Source organism: Cygnus olor (genome assembly GCF_009769625.2).
Source record: "Cygnus olor isolate bCygOlo1 chromosome W unlocalized genomic scaffold, bCygOlo1.pri.v2 SUPER_W7, whole genome shotgun sequence".
NCBI classification, from domain to species: domain Eukaryota; kingdom Metazoa; phylum Chordata; class Aves; order Anseriformes; family Anatidae; genus Cygnus; species Cygnus olor.
In genome coordinates this window covers 1,784,884-1,800,955 of record NW_024429078.1, presented here as the reverse complement: position 1 = coordinate 1,800,955, position 16,072 = coordinate 1,784,884, and the positions used below count along the sequence as shown (strand labels likewise).

Sequence of the window (16,072 nt, the reverse complement as noted above, 5' to 3'; positions counted from 1 at the left end):
CATAAACCCATGCTGACTGGGCCTGATCGCCTGGTTGCCCTGCAAGTGCCGCGTGATGACACTCAAGATAATCTGCTCCATGAGCTTCCCTGGCACTGAGGTCAAACTAACAGGCCTATAGTTCCCCAGGTCTACCTTCCAGCCCTTCTTGTAGATGGGCGTCACATTTGCTAGCCGCCAGTCAACTGGGACCTCTCCTGATAGCCAGGACTGCCAATAAATGATGGAAAGCGGCTTGGTCAGTTCTCTCAGTTCCCTTGGGTAAGAAATTACACTGCAGATATTTTCCATTGTGTCTGGATAATAAATACATCATTTTATTGTCAGATCTGGGCCTATTGCTGTCACTTAGTTTTGTGTTTTGCACATTTCTCTTTTCTGGGAGTTCAAAGTTGTTAATTGAGAATAACCTTCCCTAACACTGCAGAGATCATGTGTCTCATATGGTTGAGTAATGTTTTATACTATTTTATAGCTTAATAAAGTATTATGAAGATAGTGTTTTAAACAAAGAACAACCAGTTCCTGGGGTGCGACAACTTCTTGTGACAATGATTTGATGTTGGTGCAGTAAAAACATCTTTGGTTTTGTTTTGGGTCTTCAGTTTTGTATGAGTGTAGTCCACTGGCATCAATATTAGCAAATTTCCAAGCTCTCTGCTTACACAGGAAAATTGAAGATACTGTCAGACATTTCATATTGTTATAAAATTGATGCATTTCTGTCTAACGTGGACTTTAAAAACAAAGCCATTAATAAATGAATCTTAATGGCTTCCTGTTTCTGGTCAACTATGCGGTCATGTCTGTACAGAAATTACATTGTCTTTTTCTGGATATCTGTAAAAGAAATGTCTTGAGTTTAAAAATTACAGTGGGCCTGAGGTGAGGAGACTGAGCAAAAGGATGCAGTAATGCATGAGTCCTGAATGTAGTGGATGTTTCCTCTTTGTTCTCTGAGCTTGTAGTGGACACCAAGCAAGGGTTTCTTTGCACAGGGCTGGGGGGCTGCTGTGGTGGTGTAGTGCTCTGGGTAGCACAGGGCTGGGGGCTGGGAACTCCAGGGTAATCTCTCATCTGTGTTACCAGCTGATGTAGGAAGCTGTCAGTGTGGTACTTGAGAAATGTGAAATAGCGAGGTGTGCTTAACTATGTTACAAATGCTGATTGTCTTGGAACATTGCCTCTCAGTGTGACAAATGTTACTTCCCTCTAGGAACTGGGACAGCTGCAGTAACTTCTCAGCAGATAAGCAGCTGATGGTGTATGGTGGAATAATTTTTAGACTTTCTCAGCATTTGCACTTGGTGACCTTCTCCAGAGCTTGTATTTGTGGTAAACTCCAACAGCAAAGCAGGGTGGGGCTGAATCTAACTCCTGAGGCTCAGAACATGTTAGTATTCTCTGAAGTGATACTCTGGAAGGTGAGGTTCAGCCAGCTGCCTGGGATGAATCCTTTTACTCAAGAATTTCAGTGGATGAAGTGGTCCCTTTCTTAATGAAGAAGTATTTTGCAGCACATGAACACACATTTTTGGGTCTTAGTTCTTCAATATCAGCCTTCTCCAGCAAGAGACAGACATCTTTTCTTTTTGAGCAGAAATCAAATTACGTTCAGGATCATGTAACATACAGTTATCTTTGGCATTTTCATGGGCATCCAGTTCAAGTGGACTAAAAATGCCATGCTATGAAGAGTGGCTGTATCTGCTGAGACATTAGTGGGTATTGAGTTGCTTTCTGTGTGGGGCAACCATAATATATTAGCACTTATGTTTTACTGCATCCATCCTTTTTAGTCTGACAACTTCTGGAGAAGCTGCAAGTGTGGCTTTGTGGTCCAGAAATGTTACAGAGGCACCAAAGTGTGGTGGTTTTACTTGGGTGGGCAACCGTGTTCCACCATGGCTGCTCTCTCACTTCCCTTTTCTCAAAGGGGAAGGGGGAGAAAATGTGATGAAAAGGGCTCGAGGGTTGAGATCAGGACGAGGAGATCATTCAACAGTTACCGTGATGGGCAAAACAGACTCAGAGTAGGGAGACAGTAACATTTATTGCCTATTACTAACAAGCTAGAGCAGTGAGGAACAAAGGAAAGAAACCAAAAACGCCTTCCCCCCATCTGCCATATTCCACCTCCTTCCCCTGGGCATGGGGAATGGAAGTTGTGGTCAGTCTACAGTACTTTGTCTCCCCTGCTCCTTCTTGGTCACTCTCATCCCCTGTGCTGTGGGGTCCTTCCCATGGGATGCAGTCCTTGCTGAACTGATCTGGTGTGGGCTTCCCACAGGCAGCAGCTCTTCAAGAACTGCTCCAGATATGGGTCTGTACCATGGGGTCCATCCCTCAGGAGCACACTGCTCCAACCTGGGTCCCCCACAGGCAGCAGTTCCTGCCAGGTCACCTGCTTCTGCATGGTCTCCTCCATGGGCTGCAGTGCTGAACCCTGCTCCACCGTGGTACTCCATGGGCTGCAGGGGGACAGCCTGCTTCACCGTGGTCCTCACCACAGGCCGCAGGGGACTTCTGCTCCAGCGCCTGGAGCACCTCTCCCCCTCCTCCTCCACTGACCTTGGCGCCTGCAAGGCTGTTTCTCACTCCTCTCACTCTCCCAGCTGCTGTGTAGCAATTTTTTTTTTTAATTTTCCCATTCTTAAACATGCTCTCAGAGGCGCAAACAACAGCACTTATTGGCTCAGCTCTGGTCAGCAGCGGGGCCCTTACCTAACATGGGGCAGCTTCTAGATTCTTCTCACAGAAGCCACCCCTATGGCCCCCTGCTACAAAAACCTTGCCACGTAAACCCACTACACAAATATATCATAAATAGCAAGATCCTTTACTAATTTTCAGAGATAAGTATTAGTGTAGCTGTTCACAGGCAGAGTCTTGAGGTGCAATCCTGTCGTCTTTTAGGTGCTCGTAAATCTATGGTCATGTTCTTGGGAGAGTTATGGAAGGTGATGTGAGTGGGCATCATTGCAGATGGGGTTAATTTAGAAAAATACTGTTACTGTTTTTTATGATAAAAACTCTAACTTTGAAGTGGTAGTTGCTAAATAAAAGTAGGAGTAAAATATCAAAACATAGGTTTCCATAGTAAATTTAACTTTATTGCATAGTTATCTATGTAATGGCCTGTAACTGTGGTTAAGCATCAAAACCAAGTGTTGAAATTGTTTCTGTTCCAGTAAACTTCTTTTTAATGTAAAATGGGTGTAGAAGAACAAGTGTTAATCCCTTCCCTGTAGCACCTCTGTGCTTGTTGTGTCGTTTCTCTTTGAGAAACGGTGGAGAAGATAGTGATACTAGGTGATACTTTTTTAAAAGGATATTGTTACTTTCTGTGAACTTTATTGGATGTTTGCATTTTTTTCAGGCAACAGCAGAACAGATTCGCCTTGCTCAGATGATCTATGATAAGAACGATGCAGATTTTGAAGATAAAGTGAAACAAGTATGTTTCTTATGGCACAAACTTCTTATGCCCTGCACTAAGGTGTCTCTAGGCTGGCTTACATTTTGGAGTTAGAGTGGCTGTTTCTGATTTGGATGAAATATTTTTTGGAATTATATAAGTTTAACTAGGAAAAGGTGCTCTTATTGCACTGTTAAAATTCTGTTTATAAGACGTTGTGTGGTAATATAGCTCTGGCTGTGTAGTCACACTGGTGCATTATCCTTTGTAGATGAGCCGTTCAGCCAAAATTCATCTGTGCTGATGTCTCTTGCAGACTCTGTATCTCTAGTATGGTCCTAATGATCTTTAGAATCAGGAAAAGTTTTTCAGGAAAAGTAAAAATCTAATCAAAGCTTAAAGGTGAATTGAAATGGTGTGTTGTGTAGTTGTTTTTTTTTTTAATCTGACCTCCCGAATCCGTATATGAAAATGGTAGAATTACACTGTGAAAACAAAATCTCACACCGTTTCCTCTACCATGCTGAGCTTTGGATATATATATTCAGGCTTCAATTCTGCTGTTAGAGCTGAGATCGTTAATTCAAGCAGTACTGAGGATTCAGCTACCTGGTCTGCTCAGGGTATTGGTGTTTTTATCTTAGTGAGCGTGTCACAACTCATGTAGAATGTAGGAACGCACTCGGAGAGAAGAGTTACTGTGAACGCGTTGATGCAGCAGAGGGGCAGATTTCTCAATTTGCTTCCCTTTGTAAAACCTCTCAGTCACTGTTAACTGCTTTTTGTTCTTGTTTATAAACTTGTTTTGTTGCAGTACTGGAAGTGAAGTCCTGTATGTCCTGAAGTAAAGGGACCTTGATCAATAATGCCTGTAGCTCTGCTGATTGGAAGAATGATAAGAGTTAAATTCTGCTTAGGAAATGTACAGTATTTCACATGTGCATATATATTTCTAGCTTGTGTTTTTTTCTGTGTGGAGGTACTTTATACCCCATGACAGGCTGTTTATATCCATTCCTCACTCCTCAGGTTGTGTACTGCAGGCCCATAAAGCATAGCTCAGTACGCTCTCCTTAAGCAGTCATCACATAGCCTGTTTGTGTGGTCTTATGCTACAACGGATTGAAGGAGCTGAGCTGACTGGAGAAGTTAACTTTTTCTCAGTCTGGATGTTTTTCCAGGCGGATTTGTTTTCCACCACAGTCTATGGCTGTACTCACACAGTGAGATAAAGGGGGGAGATAATGGAGCTGTCCTGATTTCTGGTGTCTTTACCCTCATACACAGGTATCTATGGGGTGACAGCATTTGCTTGCAAGCATAAAGGAAAAAAGTGCAAGAGGGTGCTTTCTTGATTACTATTTAAACTTGTGTTTCATCCTGCCTCTTACCTGAACCCTAAGCAGATCTGTGAAATGTAGATACCTTTATTTAGGATTTTAGATTGCTCTGACACAGTAGCTGCATACTCGCTTAGAATCTGTGGTGGTATTAACTCTTACTTTATGATGATACTTTGGATATTTTAATGTGTGACTTTTATTGCCAGCTTATGGAAGTGACGGGGAAAAACCCGGATGAGTGCATAGTGGCATTACACGACTGTAATGGGGACGTGAACAGAGCTATCAACATATTGCTGGAAGGAAGTTCAGACACGGTAAGGTTTTACCTCTCTATTAAACCGCTCTTATTTCTTGTTGTAGCTATTTACTTTGAGAAAATGATTGGGAAAGTCATATTTAAGAAATTGATTTTCCATGTCCCCACTGAAATTCCTCTGGAGGAAATGGGGACCAGGGCAGCTTCTCTGTCTTGCGCGTAAAGGCTGAAACTTGAAAATGTTGTGGGTGTTCTGCTGGTCTCCTGTAGAGTTCTCCATCTTTTATATATATGCTACTGTTTTCTCTGCAGCAGAGCTCAGTGGGGCACTGTCCTGTGTTCTGCTGACCTGTTTGTAGTTACTCTGTAGCGCCACAATCATGAGACCTGAGGTGATACTGTGTTTGTCACAAAGGGAAATCTTTGTAAACCTAAAAAGGGAGGCGGATACCTGAAGTCACATAACTTTTGTAGGTATGCATTGCAAGTATTGAGGTTGGAGGAGTGTTCCATATCTGAAAGATGCATCGAAAACTAATAGTGGAAGAAGAGAATACAGAAAGTAGTTGCTTTTTTCACTGTTGCTCGTTAGCCTTACTTTACAGAGAAACTGAAAGAGAAAACTGAACTGTGTATATAGGAACAATGTTAGGGTTGCATAGCATGTTTTTTATCCCAAGAGTTTTCAGGAAATTGTGGTTGAAGTTTTTGCTGGAGGGACTTCTAACAGCTTATCTGGGACAGTCAACTAGATTCTCTCTCTCATAAATTGAGAAAGAAACATGGACTTGCTGACTTTACTGTCAAATGTTCAGTAGTACTTCCTGTGATTTATCAGGATGTGTTCTGTTGCTTAGTGTTAATGAGGAAACGAACCCCCCATGCCCCAAATCTAGGCCACATATCATTCTAACCAAGGGGACTTTATTTTTATTCCATTTTTATTTGTAAGAGTTGAGATCATCTAAAGCATAAAAGCGTGTAATGCTGAGTGTGTGGGTAAGTTGGTAGAAGAGAGCATCTCACCTTGATTAAATGTATCTTGGTAATGTGCTATCCATTTTTGTGTTGTCTTGTACTTGTATTTGTCGTTTTCTAGTTCAAAATAGTTTTCTGGTTGAAGAAGAATGTCAAATGCTTTCTTACCTTAGCAGACTGTTATAAGTGATCGTGACATGGAAGAAACTTTCTGAACTCATCTGTCAATAAGAGGCAACACATCCATGTTCTGTTATGTTGGCAAGTCCCTCTGAACCCATTGTTCTCACTATAGAAAATGCAACTCAAATACAGAGAACATGAAGGGCTGAACAAGGGAGGAGGAAAATATTAATTAGAAGGGTCTATATCAGTGTGTGAAGGCATATATTGCTTATGGAAGTGTGGACCTCCAACTTGAAGGGTTTGTTGTGAGGCCATTTTCCTTCAAAAGATCTTTACCATGTATCTGGTATAAAGTTGGAAGCAGAGGTAATACTTGTTCTGAATGCAGATTCCTGAATCTGTTTCTAGCTTCACTTGGCTTTGATGCACTACATATTATTTTTTTTACCTCATTTGGAAGAATATGTATCTATCCAATTTGAGGAATTAGAAGAGCAGGGAGTGATAGCTATGGAGTCTATTTATAATTACTTTAGTACTCTGCCAGCTTTTTTTTTTTAAGGCTGTGATCCTTAAGGCTTTGTACGCTCTTTATGAAGATTTTTCAATTGCAACTGTTGTGACGGTCTGGCTTTGGAGGAGAGTAGAGAAGGGCATGCTTCTTTGCCTAAGACTTGTGTTTGTTTAGCTTGCTACAGGAGTAAGAGCCATTTTATGCCCAACCATATTTTAGTTTCTAAAACTTTGGAAGGTAGATTAAAGGGGGAACACTTCAGATTCCTTTTCTCCCTGCACCCCAAGATCAGGGCAGCAAGAAGGTACATATTTTCAAGGGTCAAGTCCACAACTGTAATTTGGCATCCTCAGCTGAAATTGTAGTTTAAAAAGGCAGGCAGCTTTGGTCTATGATGCATACCCATGCCCAGAGATAGTGCTATACCCAGCTTCTCAGTGTTCTTCCAAATTATATTGATTTTTTCCCTGTATGAATAGTAATAACTTGACAAATCCTGAAATCCTTGTGGTTGTCTGAAAATCTTACTTATGATAAAGCATGGATCTGATGCTTTCATAGTTCTTTTTACTGATACTTAGGTTGTATAAAGCTTTACTACAGTCTTTTATTTAAGATTTGCAGAATCATCCGTTTTTGGAGATTTCTTAAAACAATTGAAGATCGCTTGGCACCATACCCATTAGCAATGTAGTGTATTCTGAACCATCTAGATTTGGTTCTTAAGTTGTCAGTGCAGTTATTTATTCTCCTTTAAAGTATCTCTGAAACTCTTGGAGGGTCTTAGTGTGCAATGCAGTTACACAGGCTGTGGCATGTGAAGCCATGTGATAGTTACTGGAGGAGACCAAGTTTTCAGTTAAACAAGTAACATAGCATTGCTCAAACAAGTAGTTTTGTACTTCTAATCAGCACCATCTGTGCTTTACCTAAGTTGTCTTATGGCAGTGTAGTCTTTAATACCAGATATGAAATTGAAAAGTGACTTCAGCTTCTTTCTAACCTATACCACTACAAAAAATGAGTAACCATTCTTTTAGTACTTAATCTCTCAAACAAGACACTAAAACACTGAGTTTTTACTTGCAAACTGCTTTCCTACCTGCTTGTTCGGTAATGTTAGGTTTTTTAATTCTAGGCAGATGGGATTAGCTGGTCACTGCCTACCTTGAGAGGGTTTCTGAGCTGCTGTTGTGTGAATTGAGAAGAGATCACAGAACCCAAATTACTGATAGTCAACCTTTTTTTCATATAGTTGCCTGTTGTGAAGCCATGGGCTTTATCTAGTGCTTCACAGTTGACGGCACCTTATCTGTATATGCAGTTTTCCTGCTTGAATACCTTATCCAGGCTATAAGCTCCTAGAGGTGGAGATATTAAAAGCATCTCCCATCTTAATGGTTTACAAACAATACCTTTCTTCTTTGCTTTGCAACTATGGCTCAATAGACTAACCATGCAATTGCATAATGAGTTGCTGTGCTATACTTAGCAAGTGTTTTAGTCATTTTGTTTTCAACTCCTACAGATATTCATATGGAGCTCATATTATCCCTGAATTTATTTTGGGTTTGAATTTTTATATTAAAGCTGAGATCTGTTTGTACCTTGTACGGTTTGTACCTTGTACAGTGTTCGTACACAAACTAATAAGGATTCTTCTGGTGGGGATTAAATACCCCCCCATCTCCCACTTCCAGGGAGTGTTCCCTGGAAACACTCCAATTCTGTGTAATTCAATCCCTTTTTACTCATTAATTCATTAAGAATTCTTCTAAGGAGAAGTTAAAGGTTTACAATAGATAGTTTTAACATTTAAAGTCTTTGTTAATTGCAATCTCTCAGGTATCAGGGTTAACTGATGCTTTTACCCAGGAATGAGTCCACCCTTTCTCAGCCGTTCTTCCTGTCATCTCAGTAGTCAGGAGCACTTGGAACAGTCTGTCCCACTCAGGTTGCAGCTTCGATTCTCTCCATGTTCGCACCAAAACACAATCTCCTTCTCGGAATGGATGGATCAGGGCTTCCAAGACTGGGGTTTGAGCTAATGATCCACAGGTCCTGAGAGATGACAAAGAGGATGACAGCCCGAGTATATAGTTCTTAAGAAAAGCATCTTTTGTCTCAAACTGAGGTAATCCATTCCCTTTGTCCATGTACAGCAATCCAAATAATATTTCATATGGTGAAACTCCCACATCTTTTCTTGGTGCAGTTTGAATTCGGAGAAGTGCCAAAGGTAAGCACTTTGTTTGGGGAAGCCGAGTTTCCAGAACTTAGTCAATTGCTTCCTTACTGTCTGATCCTCTCCACCCTTCCAGAAGAGGAAGGATGCCAAGGAGTGTGAAATTTCCACTTAATTCCTAGAGTCCACATTAGCCCTTGCAATATTTCTGACATAAAGTGATTTCCTTGATCAGAGTCAATGTTTTCAACAATTCCATACCTGGGAGTTATTTGTTCTAGAATTACTTTAGTTACTATGTTCGCAGTAGCAGATACTGAAGGGAAAGCTTCCACCCACCCTGACAAATGATCGACCAAGACTAACAAGTATTTAAATCTACCTACTGTAAGGAGTTCTGTAAAATCTACCTGTACATTGTGGAAGCGTTGAATTCCTGGTTCTCGCTCCCCTTTGGGCTGACTGCGGATAATTTTCCTATTTACCTTTTGACATACTACACAACTCCTGCGTACTTGTTCAGCCAGAGTATATATATTCCTACACATACATATTTCCATAGCACAGTGTCACACGTTGCTCGAATTCCCCAATGACCCTCTTGATGTAAAACAGTTAATATTTGCCTCATTAGCACTTTATTCAGCATTTCTCTCCCATCAGGGAGTATCTGTTTTCCTTTGGACTTTGTGACTCCTCATTCCTTAAAAACCTCTTTCTCTTAAGACTTTTTAGTTCTATTTAGTTTTGGGTAGGGGTAGCTCAACAGTTCCCTGAATCCTCTCTGGATTTATTCTTTGTTCTCCCTCAGACACTAGATGCCCTAAATACTTGACTTCTCTTTCTACGAATTTTAATTTATTTTCCAATACTCCCAAGCCCTGTTTTCCCAGAAAGTTGAATAGCTTGTTAGTGGCTTCCTTCACAACTGTTTTCTCCTGTCCTGACAATAAAAGATCATCCACATATTGTAACAGTAACACCTCCTTTGGAGGTTGGAATTGCTCCAAAATTTCTTCTAGAACTTGCCCAAATAAATTGGTGGCCCTGTAAACCCCTGAGGTAAAACTGTCCATCTGTGTTGCTGCTTCCGCCCCATTTCAGGGTCTTTCCACTCAAAGGCAAATATATCTTTGCTCTCAGGGTCTGAGAGCACCCCATTAATAACACTGTTATTCCAGTCTAACAATTTACTATTTGAATGCCCAATTTCATCATCAAATCCCTTCCCAACAAGTTAGTCCCTGCCTTGGGTACATACAATAATTGCCCAGAGATCATTTTATCCCCTAGTCTCAGCTTGGTGTCCCCCAAAAGTGGCACTGTTATCCCAGGCCCTTCTACCCCCATCACTTTTAGGGTTTCATTAGTTAATTTAATCCCTGATACTTTACAGGCCAGTAATGGCCTAGCTGCCTCAGTGTATTGGGTTCACATGGCAAGGTTCTGGTAGCAGGGGGGCTGCAGTGGCAGCCCCTGTGAGAAGAATCCAGCAGCTGCCCCATGTTAGATAAGGGCCAGTTTCAGCCGGCTCCAAAGGGGCCCACCGCTGCCCAGAGCCGAGCCATGAGCAATGCAGTTTGTGCCTCTGAGAGCACATCCAAGAAAAGGAAAAAAAAACTGCTGCACAACAGCAGCTGGGAGAGTGAGGAGTGAGAAACCTCCCTGGAGACACCAAGGTCAGTGCAGAAGGAGGGGGAGGAGGTGCTCCAGGTGCCGAGAGAGGCCCCTGGTGGGGAAGGCAACCCCCCCCGCAGCCCATGGTGTACCACGGCAGAGCAGATTTCCGTGCTGAAGCCAGTGGAGAGGAGCCCATGCAGGAGCAAGTGATTGGGGGAGGGGGTGGACCACAGGGGGTCCCAAGCTGGACCAACCCACTCCTGACAAATAGACCGTGCGACACAGACCCACACCTGGAGCAGCTTCCAAAGAGCCTGTTTTTTGCTGCCCGTGGAGAAACCCACACAGGACCAGCCCAGGAAGGTCGGCACCCCACAAGAGGGACCCCACACCAGAGCAGGCGGGAGAGCGACCGTGATGGAGCAGTGGAAACGAAGCACCATGGGCTGACTGCAGCCCCCATCCCTGAACCAACCCCCCCCCCCCCCGTGCCACTCAGGGCAGGGAAGAGGTGGAAGAGAGTGGATGGGGGAAGGTGCCCCCAGCTTGTTTCTTTGTTTCTCACTGCTCCAGCCTGTCAGCAAGGGGTAATAAATTTTATTAATCTTCCTATGCTAAGTCTGTTTTGCCTGCGACAGTGATTGTAGAGTGATCCCCATTGAGGAACCCTTGAGGTACACTTTTTCATGTATCAAGGAACTAGCTTTCTGAGAAGCCCTGACTCCCCTGTTCTGAATTTATAACAGCCATCTCTCCTCCTTCTTCCACTCCAGATATTCCTATTTGAAGTGGCCGGCCTGGCCACACTTAAAACATCTTCTCAAAGCCTGTCCCTGCTAGGATTTAGGCTGCAACACAGGTAGTTTTGCTTGCCTGCCATTCCCCTCCTAAACATTCTTCTCCAGTGAATAACATACTCAAGATTGACATTCCCCATCCCCCTGGAATACACATTAGGCCTTAGAAACAGATTTGACTGTTCTGCTACTTCTGTAGGGTCCTCAATTAAAGACTTTGTTTCTTAAAAAAAAAAAAAAAACACCTTAAGTTTAAGTTAAAGCTCCTAACCTCTCTGCTGGTTAGGAGGGGAGGAGTTCACCTAAGAGGATACACAGTTAGTGTTAGTACTGTTAGTATCAGGGAAGGCAAAACTCAGTATCTCTTCTACATTGTTCTAATTCTTACCAGAGCCTAGAGTGCGCTCCTTCTCCAGGGACAGCATCAATTGCAGTCCGTCTTCCCTCCTGGAGCAGCTGTTGCTGTTTCTGGTGCAATATTAGGATTATAGGGAGCATAACTTGATTCCTCCTCTGAAAAAGGAGTCTTACTGTTTACGTATTTACAATTCAAAGCCTGAATTTTCATCAGGCCCGTATTTTGGCCAAAATACTGAAGTTCCTTTTATTGGCTTTTTAGGCCAGACAATTACACAATATCTAACCATTTTTAAATTATTTTTTTAAAATCTTTTTCCCTAGTTTTTGGGTTCTTTTTCCAAATCCTTATCATTTTCCCCAAAGGACTATCTTTAGGCACAATCCCGGGGTCTCCACCCCCACCCTGATGACTCTTGGAACCCTTAATCCCCATCTCTTCCTGACGTGCTGCTGTGGACTTTACCACCCACAGGGTACTACACGCCTTCACCTAGGATTAGGACAGAGGTGGGGTGTACTGCCGAGCACCTCACTTTACCGTGCTCGGGGTACTGTACACCTAAGGGCCCAAACCCCCGAGAGTCTTTTTGCTCGTCTATCTTTCGCTTTGTCTGTCTCCGGCCACACCCCTCGTGGGACTACAGAACTGCAGATTGGAACTCTACACTTGCTTCGCACTAAAAGTGCATCTCATTCACGCTCCACACAAGTCTCCCCGAACCCAACCCAAGGCGATATATGGTAAAGTTTCCTTTACCTAGGTCCATGCATGGCTTCCTGGTCCAGGTTATCAGCAGTAATCTGTGTGTCTGTGGTGGCCTCCCTTCTCCCCAGAGCTTCGCAGAGCCTGTCTTCAGATTAACAGTCTCAGTCCTTTGCTGGCCATACTGAGACAACCCACCACCCCCGACGGGACCGCTGAAATCAGCGGGGTGCACCTTCCTGTCTGTGGTGGCAAGAACTCTTCGGCAGGCGACAAGATCCCGGACGAGCCCCCAAATTGTGAGAAAAATCTCAAATAATTTTCTTCAGACAGGATTTTCTGTGAAGCTATTTTATTCGCGATTGCAATGGCGGGCATCCTGCAAGCAGGAGCACACAGTAAAAGTTTATCATATCTTTTTATTCCATATTACCTGACACCTGATTTCTCTCCCGTTTCCTCATTGGCTGAGTACTGCAGGTTCACAACCTAGTCGATGCTCTATAGAGATTTCTAAGTTTCTGCGGAGACACACAGTATAACAGTGAGCAATGGTTGTCATCTACCTTGACTTTAGCAAGGCTTTTGATACTGTCTCCCACAACATCCTGCTAGCAAAGCTGAGAAAGTGTGGGATAGAGGAGTGGACAGTAAGGTGGGTTGAGAACTGGCTGACTGGCCGAGCTCAGAGGGTGGTGATCGGTGGCGCAGAGTCCGGCTGGAGACCTGTGACTAGCGGTGTTCCCCAGGGGTCGGTGCTGGGTCCGGTCTTGTTCAACATCTTCATCGACGACCTTGACGAGGGAATAGTGTCTGCCCTCAGCAAGTACGCTGATGACACACAGCTGGGAGGAGTGGCCGACACGCCAGAAGGCTGTTCTGCCATTCAGCGAGACCTGGACCGGCTGGAGAGATGGGCAGGAAGAAACCAAATGAGGTTTAACAAGAGCAAGTGTAGAGTCCTGCACCTGGGAAGGAACAACCGGACGTATCAGTACAGGCTGGGGGATGACCTGCTGGAGAGGAGCTCTGAGGAGAAGGACCTGGGGGTCCTGGTGGACGACAGGTTGACCATGAGCCAGCAGTGTGCCCTGGTGGCCAAGAGGGCCAATGGGATCCTGGTGTGCATTAAAAGGAGCATGGCCAGCAGGTCAAGGGAGGTGATCCTCCCCCTCTACTCTGCCCTGGTCAGGCCTCACCTGGAGTACTGTGTCCAGTTCTGGGCTCCCCGGTACAAAAAAGACAGGGATCTCCTGGAAAGAGTCCAGCGGAGGGCCACAAAGATGATACGGGGCCTGGAGCATCTTCCCTATGAGGAAAGGCTGAGAGACCTGGGTCTGTTCAGCCTGGAGAAAAGAAGACTGAGAGGGGATCTCATCAATGTGTATAAATACCTGAGGTGTGGGAGACAGAGGGATTTGGCCAACCTCCTTTCAGTGGTTTGTGGGGACAGGACAAGGGGTAATGGCCACAAGATGGAGCACAGGAAGTTCCGCACCAACATGCGAAAGAACTTCTTCACGGTGAGGGTGACGGAGCACTGGAACAGGCTGCCCAGGGAGGTTGTGGAGTCTCCTTCTCTGGAGATATTCAAGGCCCATCTGGATGCCTACCTGGGCAGCCTGCTCTAAGGAACCTGCTTTGGCAGGGGGGTTGGACCCAATGATCTTTCGAGGTCCCTTCCAACCCCTACAGTTCTGTGATTCTGTGATAACCAAGTGTTCAAATCTCACCCAAAGGTGTCCCAATTGGGGGGGGGGGGGAAGAGAGGCTCAGCCCGTCGACTGATCCCAGGAGTCAGGAGGTCCTCGGGATGGTATCTTCCCCTAACATCCCCTCTCTCTTAGGCCAATTTATATTATTTTCTATCTTTTAGGTGGAGCTTGAGTGACTCTAGTCAAGCATATCTTAGTTATGATTGGTGAAAAGTTTTCCCGTCTCTGGTTAAAGTAATAGGCTCCGAGAAATTCAGAGCGCGTGCTCAGTGAGGGGTGGTCGCACCTTGGAGGCAGGTAGCTTTTGGGATGGAGGTGTGTTTTGGTATTATAAGGATATTATAATGAGCAAAAGTACACTAGAGTACAGCATTTGTCAAAACATGACAGGTCGTTGGCTCAGGGTAGCAAAAAGTGCGGCTTATCGGTCTCGGTGTGCACAAGAACAATCGAGTCCCCACCTGGTCACAGAGCCTAGCCGTGGTGTCTCCACTCCACTCTGTGCTCCGTACTGTTCCTTAGAGCCAGCACACCAGGTTTCCCCACTGTGATAGCATCTAAAGTTGGAAGCCTAGGGAACGCTCAGGTAATGCAGCTACGCCCTACCCTGAAAGCCTCTTCAATGCTGTACATTTTCTTTAAAATGTGAATGTTAGTTTTATTTTCCTAGTTGCTTTAGGCAATTATACCACACTCTGTGCATGGTCCCTTGTTAGATTTATGGAAGTAGTTAAAAGGGAAAATGTTGCTCTGTTTTTTTCTATGTTGCGGTCTTATTTAGGCTTCTTTGGACTGGTTAAAATCTATATGTAAAATCAATATAATTAATATATAGCTGGAAATATTTGGTGTTCTCACACTTCATAAGAAAGTTCAGCTTCTATAACTTGTTTCTTTCCTATCTTTTCCCAAAAAATACAGCCTGGTTTTCCACTTGTGTCAGTGTAGTTTCTGGTAGGTATTTACTGATGTGATATTATACAAATACCTGTTTTTTCCAATGACCTGGAGGGGTGAGAGGCAGTAGTGTACAGAGAAGCCTCTTTCTTTTTGACTTTTATATCTAATTCTATTCTATCCAAATAGACTTCTTGGGAAACTGTAGGGGGAAAGAAGAAAAACCTTGGAAAAGAAAGTTCAGAAAACAAAGAAAACAGAGAAAAACGAGGGGACAGAGAAGTGAGTCGTGGACGGGGAAGTTCCAACAGAAGGGGAAGAGGAGGCAACCGTTGCCGAGAGTGTACGTACAGGGGTTCATTTTTAAAAGCTTCAGGCACTTTTCTTGCAGGTGAAACTGGTTGAGAGCAAATGCTTAATGGAATAAAAACGTCAGAGGTATAGCTCCGTGCCTAAGTGGTTATAACTTGTTTACATGACAGGTATGCTTGATCTCTCTACATGACTTAGTTTTGGGATGGTCTGTGCTTGTATTTTTCAGAGAACTAAATTTAAGTTTCTGTCCTTTTTTTGATTAGTTGATCTCGTGCTTACTGTTCTTTTATTTCAGTTTTATAATTGAGTCTTTGTAAGACTGAGAGCAGGTATTTCACTGCAGCTGTGCATATATATACTTTGTTTCTTTTAATGAAAAAAAATATCTAGCTTTGACTCCATCTCCTTTTATGAGTGGGAGAACCTGAAGATGTTCTCATCTTCTCATAAGGGGAATGAAAAGACTGGGATCATTATTAATCTCTAGCATGTATTACTGACATAAGCCAGCCACAGGTGAGTTACTACAACGGAGAAAGTGCTTTGTGAACTAAAACATTTATTAAAAAAAAAAAAAAAAAGCTGCAGTTTATACAGGTGCAATAGGACCTTGTGCAAAAGAGGACTAATATTTTCCAAAGTAGGTAGCATCACAGTATCATCCAGGTTGGAAGAGACCTCCAGGATCACCTAGTCCAACCTCTGACCTAACACTAACAAGTCCTCAAACACATTAAATTGCCATTGGATTCACATAGCCTTTTTCTTCTAAGTTTTATTAGCAATGTCTAAGCTACATGTATTGCCTATAAGAGCCATCAACAGCACTGATAAATGAGCAG

The 16,072-nt window shown here is 43.4% G+C and overlaps 2 protein-coding genes across 2 annotated transcripts in view; one reads left to right on the top strand and one right to left on the bottom strand.

Moving 5' to 3' along the window:
- LOC121063021 (CUGBP Elav-like family member 4) overlaps nucleotides 1-16,072 on the bottom strand; it is a 1,483,068-nt gene that overhangs the window by 119,428 nt on the left and 1,347,568 nt on the right. The window lies entirely within an intron of this gene.
- The window catches only part of LOC121063013 (ubiquitin-associated protein 2-like), a 106,622-nt gene that overhangs the window by 26,245 nt on the left and 64,305 nt on the right, over nucleotides 1-16,072 (top strand). Inside the window, 4 exon segments of the mRNA XM_040543319.1 lie at nucleotides 3,380-3,457; nucleotides 3,967-4,041; nucleotides 4,968-5,078; nucleotides 15,105-15,258. Of these exon segments, the coding sequence (XP_040399253.1) occupies nucleotides 3,380-3,457; nucleotides 3,967-4,041; nucleotides 4,968-5,078; nucleotides 15,105-15,258 (418 nt within the window).